Here is a 16,074-nt window from a genome sequence, read left to right on the forward strand (position 1 = left end):
CCTCCCAGGTTTTCGTTAACCCTTTTATCAAAAGCCGTGTGATGAGTCTAAAATCAGCTCGGTCTATTTACAGCACACATTACAAAATACAGCTTCCCATTTAATCGTGACGCCATCATATCAAGGTCTTGGCAAAACTTTCAATCTTGTTTCTTTTGCTTTGCTTCCTCCTCGGCTTTCCTTTTTCCTTCCGAATGCTTTGCCATTTTTTCACTCATGTACCGCCAAGTTCGACTTAATCCAGCCGTGAAAGGCCCTTTCAAGCTCTGACTCGTGCTAGGCCATCCGATCGTTTTCTTGATCACAGTCCTTACTTCAGATCTTAAATCTTCTGAAGGTTCCCGGGCAATCCTTCTTTCGAATCCACCTCCTTCTCTCCTATTAATCTTAGTCCCATCTTCATCCCGGGAGGCTTCCATCATTTGATCGAATTCCAGTCGGGGTATTTGATATTTCTTCTGATATTGGAAATAGAGCTTCGAGCGAAACGCTTTTGGCAATCGTCTCACCATATTTCCCCTTCGAGTCGGGTCCATGTCTTGAGTCAATCGAATATTTGTTGATGGATCGGATGCCCATTCTGGATCGGAGCACTTAGAGTCATTAAAGTTGACATTGGGAAGAGTATCAATAAGGGGCGCATAAAGACGGCGAAAGTGAGGGAGATTATGCCCAACGATATTAGCTACTTTTGAAGGGTCCTCTGTTGGTAAGACCATTCTTGGATCGCCTAGGTAACTAATGTTCGCGATGGTGCCGTATAATTCTTGTTCAGTAAAATCCGGGGGTAGAAGTAGAAGTGCAGTACGTAAAGCAGAGATTAAATTGACCTGGTTTGCTAGACGAACTCTTGCGTCGTCCCTTAGAATTTTCACAGGCTTTTGTAATCGTCCCGCAAGGTACAGCGTTGTCCACTCAGAAAGATCGGTGCATAATGTGTCCAGATTAACGACTCCATATTTGATGAGAGTCCCGTTCACTGTGACATATGGATTGAAATAAACGCCAGCTCCCCATTTCTCCTGCACAGCCGTAACAGCCCCAGATCCAAGGGAGCCGAGTGCCGAATAATGATCTCGGTGTTGGTTTAAGTTGAGGGAATGCCAATGTTGGCTATATGATACACCAAATATAAAATCAATCATCTTAGGAGTACCTCCTTGTTGTTCAACAATTGCAGGAGGTGGTTTCGAATGAATGGATGTAATACTCGAAGGTGTTGCTTGCGTGTGTTTCGACTGCGGGAACACGCCAGATCCATACGCAAATGCGTATCTAATAGGGGCTCTAAATTGCCATAAGATCTGCCTCAAAGCTTCTTTGAACTCATCATTGATCACCATGTGCTGGTTGACGCCGAAATTAGAATGCGGTAGTTCTGAGAACTTTTCGATGTTGTAATTGGGGTTCTCTTCCCAATCTGCTGGAGCTGGGATATCACCCGCCGAACTTGATGAAAAAAATGAAGAGGGAGGGCTGGATGGTTTACGAGAGGGTATCGAGGGGGTTTCGGTAGATGTTGAATCGGAGGAGTTCTCATTCGCAGGTTCTACCTGCGAGCCATTCGTTTCTTTGGAAGCAAAAGCAGGACTATGCGTTATGGAGAATGTACGTCGTATTGATTGATATGGCCATCTTGCATTTGTATATGAAATTGAAGGTCCTACTTTGGCTGACCCGAGAGCTGCTTTCAAAGCCTGCCAAATAGCTGTTAGCTAAAGAGCATAGGAAAACCGGAAGGGATTTGTGCCCGTACAGGGAGATTTCGAATTGGCATTGTATCGGATGATGATCAGATACTGCCTCTGAGAAGGGGTTGGTATCTAATTAATTATTTCTTTGGAGCAGCGAAATGCTGCGAACTTGTCACCGGCTGTATTTCGCCATATGAATACGTTGTTGAATCTCCATGGGAAAGAATGGAGCTCTTCAAGGAAACCCACCTTTTCTTTCTCGAAGACTCTCTTAGTCAGCAGGAACCAGGCCCGCGTGTTCTTTCTTTGGTGTTGGTGTTCCCTTTTTTTGAGTGACGGGAGGGGCCAGGCCGAGTACTAGGTGTAAGGTACCGAATAATGGGATCAAATGTGGATAATGGTGTCGATTTAACTGCAACCGGTAAATCTTGGGAGGGCTTAGGATGGAGTATCTAAAGCTCCGAAAGTTTATTAATCAGACATTACCTAGGTACCTAGTAGGTAAAAGGATGAGCAGAATTTCTCAAAGACATTGATGAAAGGTCGTAGAGGGGATTTTACCATGATATGGCTGACTGACAGGTGAAAAGTCCTGTAGATGGGAGAATCTCATTGTCGGATGTGCATAGCAATGAGGGAGGAATCGAATTGTTTCAATTGTCTAAATTATCTACGAAGGAAGTTACATGTAAAGTTATCCAGTGCCTGAGTTGATGAATTGATTTGGGATAGATGAGCATTATGTGTTGGTTTCTTAATGTGCCTCTTCTTCCTTCTTCATACATCTCGAAGTGGTGCAGTATTAAAACATATGGGCAACAAAGGTAAGCTTGGTGAGTCTTTGTTTCAACCTATATCTGCCGGTCATGTAGATACCTCATCGTAAGTATAGTAGTTAGTGATAATAAACATGCTAGACATCACACACACAGCTCACCTACCAAAGAACGACATTGGGTAAAATGTCATGTTGATGCTAGGAGTATTGATGTAGGTATTCATGCTCCAGTTATACCAGCCAGGGATCTCAACACTTTAGACTCTTTCACCCCGCCAACCATTTCCCCGTATTTTTCTATTTTCTTGGTTTGATTATGTAATCCATATAGCTACCACCATCCATCTCAGCCTTGCATCACAAATTCACGTTTGCGACAATTATCAACTCGACACTACAACAAATCCGCATTTAGCGGTACATAATAGCAATGAGGGCCCATACTCCTCAGGGCTTGGGAGATTCTCAAAGAAGAAGATCTTCGACCAGCGGTGGACATAGAATGAGTATGGGTAGTGCTATTCCTCGTGCTCAATCCAGAGTAAGAATTGATCTTTTACCTTGCAACTCTATTTACATGCAATTGAATTGCCTAACGGAGATACCTTTCTTAGATGTCTATTGCACGCCCATCAAACACTCAACCCAGTTTCGACTTTTTAACAGGCGCGGAGACTACCCATAGACCGCCATCACGAACAGACCGATTCCGACAATCAACCAGGACCGTAATCGATGAAGCTAGAAAGGAGTCACTCTATACTGAGGTCGATCAAGACGCCGATAGAAGGAAGAAAGAATTGGATGAATTAAAGGCTGAAGTAAAGTCATTGAAATACACCATCGACAATCACAAACAAGAGGAAGAGCTTGCAAAATTGAGACACGAAAATGAACTTCGAGATGCCACACGCAAAGCTGAAGAAGATTTCAAGCAAAAACAAATCGCAGAAGGGGAAAGAAATAAGGCTGTGAGACAATATGAAGCTATACTCAACGAAATGAATGAAGTTCGTGACGCTTCAAGTAATAAAAAGACAGCATTAGAGAAGAGAATTCGCAAAGTGGAGGAAAGCAAGCGTATCTTGGAAGAGGAAATCGAGGAAATCAAAACAGAAAGTGAAGAAGGTAGCCGTATACTGGAAAGGCGAGTCTCGGAGCTCGAAACAAGGAACCAGACTTTGCAACGTAGCGTCCAAGATTTACAGGAAGACTCGGATCGAAGAGAGGCGTTATTGCAGGATGTTCAGCAACAGTTGGCTGATAAAGATACGGCATATGGAGCTCTTGAGGCTGAAGTCTTGCGACTCAAAGCACAGACTGGGGATACCGACACACTCGAGGTGATCAAGAGAGAATTGAGCGAGCAGGTCACACATATTAGGAATCTTGAAGCAACCAATCGAGAACAATCGGCCGAATTAAAGCATTATAAGAAGTTACACAAGAGTGTGGAAGTCGTTGAAGAGGAGAAACGAAGCTTGCAGAGGAAAGTCGAGGCTATGGATGATCTACGGAATGAACTTGGAGAGGCAATACTACAAAGACAAAGACTTGAAGATGAACGTTTAGCATGGACTGCATACCTTCAAAATCAGAGTGGTGTTGACGGCCAATTCGAGTTTAATTCCCCGGAAGATTTGGCAAGAGCACTTGTTGAAGAGAGGATGCAAATTGCCACTTTAGTGGAGCGACTGGGTGCTATGGAGTCTGAAATCCTTGACAAAGACAACATCATAGGCGGCTTACAAAATGATAAGAAGTCTATGATTGAGGAGATGGAAAAAGTCAGGGCAGCCGGAAGCAACGCTGGTGGTGGAGATGCCAAGGCTCGTTTGCGACTTGAAAGACAGCGGGCTTTGGCCATCAAGGAAGTTGAATATTTGCGCGCGCAGCTTAAGACTTTCGATGCTGAAGATGAAGCCTTCGGAGCCGGTGATAACATTGATGATGCCAAAATCAAGCGTATTGAAGAGCTGGAAAGTATTGTTGATGAATATCGTCAAGAGGTACAATCCCTTCAAACTGACCTTGCAACCGCCGAATCAGCACAACCTACTACGGCGACTCTTGCTGGTACCAAACATGCACGAGAAGAGACTGAAGAGAACGAACGCATAGGAGTTCTCACTCGGAAAAACCGTAAACTTCAAGACGACATCACAACTCTCCAAACATCACAAAAGCTTCTCCAGAAAGAGCTCGCCGTCACCCAGGAGCGCCTAACAGCCGCAACTACTCACTCTCAGACACGCATTCTATCTCTTCGCTCCAATCCAACCTCCAACTTTGAGGCTATCAAACTCTCCACCATCAGAGCACTCCGTGCAGAAAATGCAGACCTCCTTGCACAGCTCACTACTAACCTTCCGCCTAACGCCTCAGTTCCCCTCTCTACCCTTCAAACTCAACAGGATCTAGTCGCCGAATCTCAAGCTGCACTCAAGGATGAAAGAACCCGAAATGACCGCCTCAAAAAGGTGTGGGGCCTTAAATCCCAAGAGTTTCGTGATGGTGTGTCTTCTCTCCTAGGATGGGACGCTGTGTTCATGCCCAATGGAAAGATGCGAGTAACATCCTTTTACTACCCTTCAGTCGGAGAAGAAGAGAACAGTATAGTATTTGATGGAGAGCGAGGAACGATGAAAGTAAGCGGTGGTCCTGAAAGTAGATTCGCAGGAAGAATAATGGAAAATATCAAATTCTGGGTTAATGAAAGAGGTAGCATTCCCTGTTTCTTAGCAGCCTTGACATTGGAGTTTTATGAGGAGAAAAAGGGTGATGGTACGGTAATGGTCGGTTGATTGTATATACCACGTACCTGGTGTAAATTATGAAAAGGGTCATACGGATAGGTATCTAAGGATATTGGAGTTTAGGTACACGATGATGTATTGAGGAATTATATATCAAATGGTAGTTCGGTTCACTTGATTCTCTCGGATCCTTTTTCAGATTCAGATTTATTATGGATTATGACTTAAGAAACAATAATGAATGATAATGGGTATAAATATTTAATCAACTAATTAACCTATAAAAGAGACCAAAAAAACAAAAACCAAAAAAAAAACAATCAAAACTCCAATAATTCTGTATCCTTCTTATTGTCCCCAAGAAAAGCTCCTCCAATATAAACGCCTCGTTCTTCCAATCGCCAAGAATATAATTATAAAAAGCAACCGTCGACAAATTTCTAATCCAAATCAACTTCATTCTCTCCGTCACCAACTGCGTCAAGTTCTGTAGCCAATGCTGCAAATCAGAAACATTAACATCAGGGTTTTTATAATGCCCCATGAGTTCTAATTAGTGAAGGAGTCATTGCCCAAAACGACCCTAATCAGAAGCATGGAGGAAAGAACCCCACTTAATAGTAGAAGTGTTTTCAATTGTTGTTTATGATTTGAAACAATAACTGCTAAACCAGGCGCCCATTGAAATGCCGGAAAAGAAGATACATTGAAATTCGGTTTGGAAATGTCCTGGTAAGCTTAGACAATGTCGGAAGTAAGTCAACAATCACAGTTGCTTGTAGAAAAGACAGTCTTCAAAGTAAATTCAAACAATCTCAATTGCTTCCAAACAAGCCAACGCCTTGAGACCTTCTGCTTCAAATGCTGCTACCATTCGCTCACACTCTTCACGGAGCTTTTCTTGAGCAACCTCCGCCGTGTGATAAATCCATTGTTCCACCGACATTTGACTTTCTGCTTTGCTTAAATCTCCCGTTTTGAGCTTCGCCATTGCCGTCACGAAATGCTCATGCTCTTCATCACCAAAAAACATCTCCGCATCTATGGCCTCCCACCGCTTACTAGTTTTAGGTGCCATAAAACTTTGATTTGGAGGGGTGTTGGGTCTCTCAGGAAGATGATTTTCCGCATCAGAAGACTGCGGTTCTGTGTCCGAAAATTGGTTATCTTCGGCTGGAGATTGAGGTGGTGACAAGGGTGGGGGAGATGATGGAGGAGATCCTTCCATCCAGAGCAAATCCGAAGCTACTGCCTGGTTCTGCAAGTCTGTGAAGTTTGGTGCTCGTAGTGGCGCAGCGGATGCTTGGGGAGCAACAACACGTGCCGTACTAGCCCTTGTGGTGCGTCTTTTAGGCTCTGGGTTTGGGAGGTCAGGCTGTGAGGCCTCGTCGTCACTCTTCCTCTTTCTACTAGACGTGGTTGATACTGATAGCTCTTTAGAAACTTCAATTGGCTCAACCTTCTTAGCCTTAGGCTTCCGACCCCTAAGTCCGGATGTCTTTGCTTTTGTTGTAGCTGTTGAGATAATGCTATCTCCTTCTTCAACAGCAGCATCGCTAGCAACAGTAATAGCGGATTGTGGCGATAATCGTGATGTTTCGGTATTCTTAGCTTGAGGCTTCCGGCCCCTCAACCCAGATGCTTTGCCTTTTGTTGTGGCTGTAGAAATAATGCTATCCCCTTCTTCAGCAGTTGCATCGCTGGCAACAGTAATAGCTGACTGTGTAGATAATCTGGATGCTTTCGATGGTCTGCCTCTTTTGCCAGTTGTTGATTTTTTCAAGGCAAGTTCTGCATTATGTTCGTCAATAAGTGTGAAAAAGGGACAGTCGGGCGATCGATTATAATGTTCTTCTCTGTGAGATGAGTTAGCTTTTGTAGACACTAGAAACTTTTCCAAACATACAATGGCTTGTCGGATGGCTCCCATCCATCTAACGCCAGTGAACAATAAGTGCAGGTAGCCATATCATTTGAATCCGAAGTTGGGGTATATTTCCAGCCAGCGTTGACCAACTATTACCGCATCAGTGTAAATGTCATCATGGATGAAAGACAGCTCATACCTGTTTAGTCTTACATTTCCAGCCCCTCTTTGCCTCATGAGGCCATCTTCCTGCAAATGTTGCAGTTCTAGCCTCGACCATTCTTAAACTGGCAGGAAACTCCTTGCTCAACTCCTCATCTTGGGCTTCAATGGCAGCAACAGTTGCCCATCCACAATTTGGAGAATGTTTCAAATGTTCTACCAATGGATCATCACCCTCCTCCCAGGCGTCAATGGATCTATGGCAGAGAAAGCAAGCGCAATTGTCTGGATTGTCTTGAGAAGGGTAATAAAAAAAACCTGCTTTTGCAAGCTTTGCGCAAAGTCAGCGGGCGACCGGTAAACAAAGGTAGAGTATGTCGTACCTGTTCTGGCAACAAGAACTTGTGTGGCCATTTGAGAGTTTTTGGAACTCTTGATCCAGCGGTTGATGTCCTACGGCCGGTAACAGGTTGTGCATAACGGTAAGATGCCACTCTGCTCTCAAAGGTAATGTAGTCCGGTGCAACATCATGGACTGCCATTTTGGCAATGCGCGTCGCGTCGATAGGTTCTATTAGATACAACAGTGAGGGGTTTCTATAGCGAAAGGGGTTTTTCTGTGGTTGGTTCTAATTGGAGTTAACTAGCGGCAGTAATTGGCGCGTGTTATTGTACGAAGCTTGGAGAATTGTATGATTTCGAGGGGAGAAAGTGGTGGAGGCTCGTTGATATGTTTATCAAATAGATTCTGCCAACTCAAGAAAGGCGGTGGAAAATCATCAGCTAGTTTTGCGGCATAACCTATCACAAACGAGAATACAGAAACTTTATTTTATCTACAATTTTACCATATATGGAAACCGTATGCCGTTCTTGATCATCCAAATGATCATATCCTACAGTACCAAGCATATGCAAAATGAATTGGTACGCAGCAAGAGTGTTTCCACCTTCACAAAAAAAAAAGTTGAAAATGCTGTCGTCCCACCAAAGACATTCTATTCCAACCCTTTCTTCACCATATCTACTCTACTCTCATGAGCCCTCGAATCAAGCATATCAGTAGAGTGAGACTTTTTCTCTCAGCATGAATTCAATGTACTGGTTTATGGGACCGCCTAAAATAGATAGGCCTCAAGTGGGCAACAGGCGATAGCTTGTAGTAGCTCAACAACTCTATTTTGGGATAATTCCCATGAAATATGATGTTGGAATCTTTGGTGGTTTCCATTCTTCTCTGCTCTCCAAAATTACTATACCCCAACATGAGAAAGAGACAAGCGGTCGATATAGTCAGTATCAAACTACAGAGTGCAATTTACATAATATGAAATGCCATGGGCAATGCTCATACACGGCTTGTATGCATGTGACTGGTATGAACTCTTCGCTTTGTGATATCCAATTGCCAAAACCCCTTCCCCTTCTCTTTCCGAGGAAAAGATGTATGAATCATTTCAGTTGCTACTTCAACGGTGCCTCCATGTGGAGCCCCTAGCCTCGGTCAGTACAAGCTCCAGAAAACGTTTTTCGGAAAAATACCATATTTTGTACTGTTTCCTAGCTGCTAAACCGCACAATTAGCTTCATATTAGTATAAACGAACAGATCCGGACAAATATCACCCATTTGCCTCGAGATCTGAATCATTAGATACACAGAATTTCTATTTCATCATTACTTTTTGCTTCCTACATCCCGGTGCCTATGTTCTTTCCAGGTAAGTTAGAAGCTACTTATCAAGAAATGCGTTTCTAGTGTGATGAGGAACCAAAATGCTTGAAAATTATACTGAATACAACATCCACCCAGGCTTGAATGTCGATAGAGGCAGATTAAAGAGCTAATATGCTTGGCCACGGAAGAAGAATGCCCGGACGGCGTCTTTCGTATTGTCATCATATGGGAAATTGAAAGTCGCTGGGATTGACAAATTTAAACACCTGTTGAAGCAGGTCGAGTTATATACTATGGCCTAGTGTAACGATACTGTACCGGAGGCAGCGGCTGCCTGAGGTTTCGTCTGATTGGTAGTTGTGGGTTAAGGCTTTATCACTAGTCTTCACTTGGAAGTGAAGTCGTTACTAGATCAAGTAGAATGTAGGTAAACTAATTGATAACTAAGTTGAGCACGAAGCTCCTAAACTATGAAACTACTCTGACTATATACTGAACAATAAAGGGGGCCCCTAGGAGCTTTCTGGCTCCTCAAGACTCCTTATCACGCGATTTCTGATGGTGCGTGCGCATACGATCTTCAGGTGACCAAGATCACATACTAATTCGATGAAATCTGATCGTGTTTGCACACGGCCTAAGCTCTCCTAATTAATCAGTTTGCTACCATCGTAACACCATCAATCCTAATGGTGAATCGTGACAAGCACCTGTAGATGTGTTACGACGGATCTCACATACCTAACATCACGTGATTAGCATCATGTGATATGAGGATCCCAGTAGGCTCAGCTGTCCCAGTACAACTGGGACAACTGGGAGCACTGGGACGCATGCCACGATGGTCTATATAATCAAGATGGATTTCCTTTGTATAGAGCTTCGTGCTCAAGATCAATCATTTAGTATACTCTACTATTAGTTACGAATTGCATTATTGTCATTACTTTAAGTCCCTGCTTGACGCCTAGTTATAAACCACTTCGAGAGCCTAGAGCACTTCCACGTGATCTAGACGGCAAACCTCGTAACACATATTTCATTTTAGTTTCAGTTTAATTTTTGATATTATATTTTATCTATTAGATATAAATAAATAAATAAATAAATAAATAAATAAATAAATAAATAAATAAATAAATAAATAAATAAATAAATAAATAAATAAATAAATAAATAAATAAATAAATAAATAAATAAATAAATAAATAAATAAATAAATAAATAAATAAATAAATAAATAAATAAATAAATAAATAAATAAATAAAATGTATTCTTTTACTAAAAGATTAATACTCTTATTATATTTACTTTATATAGGTATCTACTCTATTCCCAATACCCTAGTTATTTATAACTTATTCTTTAAATGAGGTAAATGAAATCAAAAATCAAGTCAAAGCGCCGTGTCCCGAAATTAAACAGATAGCATACCTAGCAAGTAAACAGATAGCATACCTAGTAAGTAAACAGACAGGGCTTGATAGATACTTCATACTCCGTACGGTAGAGTCAGTCAAGGTAAAGTAAAGTAAGGTAAGGTAGTAGACGGGAGAAAGAAAAAAAAACAAAATTAGTGGATATGGATGGATATGGATATCGCGTGGTATGTGCCGGGATTGATTTACGGAGTAGGTTATTAGAGGAGGGGGTCGAGCCATGCTTGTTTCGATCTTTGAGCCGCGGTGGGTATGGGTGTGTGTACTGGGTTGGGTAGGTACTAACTGGGTGTTGCGCGATGTGTGATGTGATGGGGTGTGATGAGATGGGATGTAAGATGTGAGATGTGAGATGTGATGTGATAGGAGGTGTGACGGGTTGTAAGGCAGAATTGAAGGCTTTTCTATGTTTGATGTGTGATGTGTGGTTTTGGGTTTGTGTAGTATTGGGATTGTGGTTGGGGTGGTTATAGATTAGATTGGATTTGATGGGTTTGTGATGATGATGAGTGGATATGGATATGGATACGGATGTGGATGGGATTGAATCGTGAAATACAACTCCGAAGTAAACTTTTTTGTGTTGAGTCGACTGGATTTGCAGATCGGAATTATATATGATAAGGTTACTACTCGAGTACATTACTATAGACAGGAAGAACATCTACTTTACAGCCTTACATTCTAAATGCGGCAGAAGCGTTTGGGGTAAAAAATGAAATAAATTTCTATCCCTTTCAATTTCATCATACATACATAATCAAATATGAGGCCCGAGGGAATGGATGTGGTTAGATGTAGATGCAATTAGTTCTATTGTGTTTGGATGAAATAGAAGATAAAGTACGAAGTGCGTTGATGAATTCATGAATCATGGTTATACGAGATTCCTGGTAATTATATGTGTTGTTAAGATTTTGGATCTTTGATCTTTGATCCGGTGTTTACACGTGGAGGATTTGATCGGATTTGAGATTTGAGATTTGAGATCGAGATCTGGTTGTTGGATGGATGGTACTGGTATAAAGAGGTATCCAATATATGAAATATCAATGAAATGAATGGAGTATAAATATGAAAATGTGATGTAAATCCCTTAACCGCTGTTTCGAATACATACAAAGTGAGCAATTCATATTTCCTTTTGAGTTAAAGTTTCTGGTTCACATTTGTTATATATATATACTCCGTACGCATTGTGATACTAATAACGAGAGAAGGGATAAAGTTGCGAGTAAAGTGGAATAGAAGTGGAGATCATTAAGAAGATCGGTGAAGCTTGGGGCAAATAGTGGGTGGTGAGTTATGGCGGCCACGAGGTATGTTGGGTTTGAAGCGTGGTTTGATGATGGAGGGATTGAGTAATTCATGGATTAAAGATTGGGATGTTTGGGATTCGGGGTCCAAGGGACTGAAGATCTTATTCATTATGTGAATTGGGAATTTGTAGGTAAAGAGGTAAAGTTAACTTTAGATTTGTAGGGAATCTCATTTGAAGATATAAATATATATACCCGCGGTAACACGACATATTAGGAAGCGAACTGCCTCGATGCAAGTACTTACTTTACTGTACTGTGCCGGTATATAGCACAGACTTTGTTAAAATGGTGAGAGAAATTGTAAGATGTTACTTCATTCGGTGAGAGATGGACAACATTTGGAAACAGGCATCGTGAGAAATCATTCGCCCAGACCTTTGATAGACCGAACTGTGCCTTGTCGAACTGTCAATCGCTAATCAGGTTTGTAGATGTTTTCTTATTATATTGCCAGCTGCTATTTCGGAAATGGCTTAAGAATAGCAGCGCGTAGACTTTTGGTAGATCTTTGGACAAGGTTCGAGTATAGCACAGTACTTATATACATCTGATCGAAAAATAGGAAATAGTATATCGAGTAGAGTAAGTAGCTATTGTTAATATAACATTACCTAGATACTAATGATATCTATCATCAAATGTTGAGGTCATAAGGTTGAAACTAGGTTGACATCAATACATTTCTGATGCATCCAATCATCCCTCTCTTCCTCCGTATATTCATCCAGTTACTTTCATTAAAATTGGTGAGAATTACTAAATTTCCGAATAGTTGCAGATCTAAACGTGGATGCCCGGCTGATGACTTTAAATATCAAATCCTCCGGCAATCAATTATATTACAATACCCTAGCTTACATTTTACCTCTTTACCTGACTTTTAAGGTTTATATTGAAGTAAGAGCAGGTTTTCTCCATATATAGGAAAGTATGAAATACCAAGTACCTACGTATCTACTCAGCTTGAATTGACAACTATCAACCAAAGGCTCATACTGTTGTTATACCAGGTATTCGGATCTTATTTCACTAACTCACTCTCTTATAATTTATTATTCGAGTACTCATTTCAAATATTATCTGTATTTGGACTTCCCTATATATCCACCTCCTTCACCATTGTTTGATCTGGAATTAAGAAATACCTAGAATTCGCCTAGATTCATTTCATTGACAAAGTTGCGAGGAGCTAAGACCATCTCTCTACCTCATTCATCGATTCATTCGATTCATTCGAGTCCAGTGTCCACCCTTTCACAGACAATCAATCAATCAAACAAATCATCCCAACCTCCCCTTGTCATCTTTCTCTAATCCTCGAATCTCTTTGTTCATAAAATCTTAATAAAAAAAGGATTTCATATTATCTCTTCCAAAAACCTCAAATCACATCACACACATTGCAAGATCAGTACAAAGACAACCAAAACCTAAAACAATTAGCTTTGTTCGCTATAAAAATTCCGATCCAAAAGGAGAGAGAAAATTCCTTATTGACCTCTGCCTCGGGTGATTCTGTCTCACTAAAACAACCCATCCGCTTCTTGTGGGCTGTGGAGACTCGGTATTGTACTGAACGGCATTTCAAGAATATATCCTTCTTCAAGTCTATTTCCGTCACAACTCAAACTATCATCCATCGATCTCATTAGTTTTACCCTGAGCTTCTTCACAACTTATACTTACGAAATCTCGACTCACAATAATCCTTGCCCAAATTTATACATTTTCAACAATACAATTGATCCGGATCGATAGCCTCGCGAATCGTGTTGGATATCGAGTTGGACTAAGGATTGCACTAGAACGTCACAACTCAATTAAGTGACGACAAAACTCCCGACAACCATCAGCAAACGGTATATAACGAATAAGGATCAAATCATCATCATTATATTCATCGAAATAATTACAGGGAAAGCGGGGCTGCTTCTACAGCCAGGCAGGTGAAGCACGATGGGGGCTTGTATGAGCTCGAATGTGGAAGATACGGAACAGAGGAAGAGAAGTCAAAGGATTGATAAGACGTTGGAGGAGGACTCGAAAAGACTTCGACGAGAATGCAAAATCCTTCTACTAGGTATATAATGGACCATCTTGCGGTCTTCGAGACAAAGACAAAAGTGATACAGTACTAACCATCATCGAAATAGGTTCGGGCGAGAGTGGTAAATCAACGATAGTCAAGCAGATGAAAATCATACACCAGAATGGGTACACCGTAGACGAGTTAGCTTTGTATCGATTGACGATCTATAAAAATTTGATTGATTGTGCAAAAGCATTAGTCGGTGCAATGCGACAGATGGAGATCGAGCCAACGAATCCGGCAAATAAGGAGTACGGTTCATTTCTATTAGAGTATATCGTCGACCCAGATCCTCATACACCACTTAATCCCAGGGTTGGCACCGCTGTGGCATCGGTATGGAAGGATGGATCTATGGAACGTTTGTTAGCAAGACAGAGTGAATTCTATTTGATGGATTCAGCACCATAGTATGTAATATGTAGCCTTTGGGCATAAAGAATGGTTCTAACTTTCTATAGCTTCTTCGAAGAAGCTGGAAGGATAGCAGCACACGACTACATCCCTACGGAAGCCGATGTTTTGAGGGCCAGAACAAAGACAACTGGTATCTACGAGACAAGATTCACCATGGGCTCATTGAGTATACAGTCAGTGTTTATGATACGAGCTTCCAACTTTCAACACTAACTTTGTGATAGCATGTTTGATGTGGGTGGACAAAGAAGTGAGAGAAAGAAGTGGATTCATTGCTTTGAGAATGTCACCTCAATCATCTTTTGTGTTGCTTTGAGTGAATATGATCAGGTTCTTTTGGAGGAGAGTAATCAGGTAAGAGTTCCCTCTATCATCCCAACAACAATCCTAACAATATATAGAACCGTATGATGGAGAGTCTGGTCTTATTTGATTCGGTCGTGAACTCAAGATGGTTTATGCGAACCAGTATTATTCTATTCCTCAATAAAGTTGATTTGTTCAAACAAAAGCTTGGTCGATCACCTCTCGAGAATTACTTCCCGGATTATTCTGGTGGAAATGATCTGAATAGAGCAGCAAAGTATTTACTTTGGAGATTCAATCAAGTTAACAGAGCTCATCTGAATTTATATCCACAGTGAGTCCCACGCAAAGCCGCCCCAGATTGTACACATTCTAACATGAATAGCCTTACACAAGCCACCGATACTTCGAATATTCGACTCGTATTCGCTGCTGTTAAAGAGACGATATTACAAAACGCTCTCAAAGACTCGGGCATACTTTAATCAAATCAAATAGTATGGTCCATGATGAATAATGTCCTAATTTATATAATCCATTTCATATTGACTGGAAATTGGTGTTTGGTTTAGGAGTTTAGGGAACGATGTGTGATAAGACTTCAAGGTGTATGCTGCATGATCTGGATTTGGATGACTCTCGGTAGGCAGGAAAGGGGATGATGGTAATGCATGAACAACGATTTCTATGTCGTTTGAATTAGGTTGGTGGGGTAAGGGTATCACTTCCATGATTTTTATATATGTGTGGAATTACATATTGCAACTGTGAGGACTCTGGCGTTTCAAGGGACAATTGGGAAATGGGATCGGTTTGGTATTTGGGAAAAATGCGACGAAATGGATGGACTGGAACCAGCGAGATTTTAGCATTTGCGTATTTACAAAACGGGATAGATCGGGAGGATCTAACCAGTGTCATTGTCATCATATTGGGTGGAGGGATTGGTGGATGGAGATGGGGATGGAGATGGAGATGGGAATGGGAATGGGGATGGAAGTGAAATAATGATGATGATGACGATGATGGTGTAGAAATTTGAGTAGGTAATGAGCGATCAGATCAGATTCAGTGTTGATTGTTTGATGCTTGAATTGAGAAATTATTTACAGATTATTTGTATGTATATGGGTGTATGTGTTGTAATATTGATTGAATAGTTTATAGGAGATGTGATGTGAAGATGATGGTGATGGTGATGAGGGTATACAGAAGGATGACTATAATGAAGATGATTATAATAGATAGATAGATATTAATAATGTATTAATTATATATTTGAGAGATGATTATATGTATACTATAAGGTTATACTACATATATATATACCTATAATAATATCTTTTAATATAATAATATAAAGTTATAATTAAATAGTTTTATATAATATATTTATATTACTTCTTTTGTTAAATATTAATTTGATACTATCAAAAAGAAATTAAAAGATAGTATATTTGATAAATTTGATGTATTTGATAGTATTTGATTCGCTCCCCCTCTCTTGGATTTTTAGTAATTTTTTATCTAGTACTTAACTGGTGTTAAATTGATATCTAATAGGTT

The 16,074-nt window shown here is 40.8% G+C and overlaps 5 protein-coding genes across 5 annotated transcripts; 3 read left to right on the forward strand and 2 right to left on the reverse strand.

Moving 5' to 3' along the window:
* Positions 1 to 140: 140 nt before the first annotated feature.
* On the reverse strand, positions 141 to 1,777 carry SS1G_07594 (hypothetical protein; the record flags this gene model as incomplete). Its single annotated transcript, XM_001590920.1, has 2 exons — positions 141 to 1,697; positions 1,757 to 1,777. The coding sequence occupies 2 exons, from the start codon at positions 1,775 to 1,777 to the stop codon at positions 141 to 143; spliced, it is 1,578 nt and encodes a 525-aa protein (XP_001590970.1).
* Positions 1,778 to 2,902: 1,125 nt separating this feature from the next.
* SS1G_07595 (hypothetical protein) lies at positions 2,903 to 5,276 on the forward strand (the record flags this gene model as incomplete). Its single annotated transcript, XM_001590921.1, has 2 exons — positions 2,903 to 3,013; positions 3,087 to 5,276. 2 exons carry the CDS (start codon positions 2,903 to 2,905, stop codon positions 5,274 to 5,276), a joined length of 2,301 nt encoding a protein of 766 aa, XP_001590971.1.
* A 757-nt stretch (positions 5,277 to 6,033) lies between these two features.
* On the reverse strand, positions 6,034 to 7,799 carry SS1G_07596 (hypothetical protein; the record flags this gene model as incomplete). The annotated part of the gene is made up of 4 exons (XM_001590922.1): positions 6,034 to 7,084; positions 7,135 to 7,244; positions 7,295 to 7,588; positions 7,641 to 7,799. 4 exons carry the CDS (start codon positions 7,797 to 7,799, stop codon positions 6,034 to 6,036), a joined length of 1,614 nt encoding a protein of 537 aa, XP_001590972.1.
* Positions 7,800 to 13,652: 5,853 nt separating this feature from the next.
* SS1G_07597 (hypothetical protein) lies at positions 13,653 to 14,993 on the forward strand (the record flags this gene model as incomplete). The annotated part of the gene is made up of 6 exons (XM_001590923.1): positions 13,653 to 13,776; positions 13,850 to 14,195; positions 14,247 to 14,375; positions 14,427 to 14,556; positions 14,604 to 14,785; positions 14,894 to 14,993. The coding sequence occupies 6 exons, from the start codon at positions 13,653 to 13,655 to the stop codon at positions 14,991 to 14,993; spliced, it is 1,011 nt and encodes a 336-aa protein (XP_001590973.1).
* Positions 14,994 to 15,250: 257 nt separating this feature from the next.
* SS1G_07598 (predicted protein) lies at positions 15,251 to 15,511 on the forward strand (the record flags this gene model as incomplete). Its single annotated transcript, XM_001590924.1, has 1 exon — positions 15,251 to 15,511. One exon carries the CDS (start codon positions 15,251 to 15,253, stop codon positions 15,509 to 15,511), a length of 261 nt encoding a protein of 86 aa, XP_001590974.1.
* Positions 15,512 to 16,074: the final 563 nt, after the last annotated feature.

The sequence above is a fragment of the Sclerotinia sclerotiorum genome, genomic scaffold (assembly GCF_000146945.2).
Source record: "Sclerotinia sclerotiorum 1980 UF-70 scaffold_10 genomic scaffold, whole genome shotgun sequence".
NCBI classification, from domain to species: Eukaryota; Fungi; Ascomycota; class Leotiomycetes; order Helotiales; family Sclerotiniaceae; genus Sclerotinia; species Sclerotinia sclerotiorum.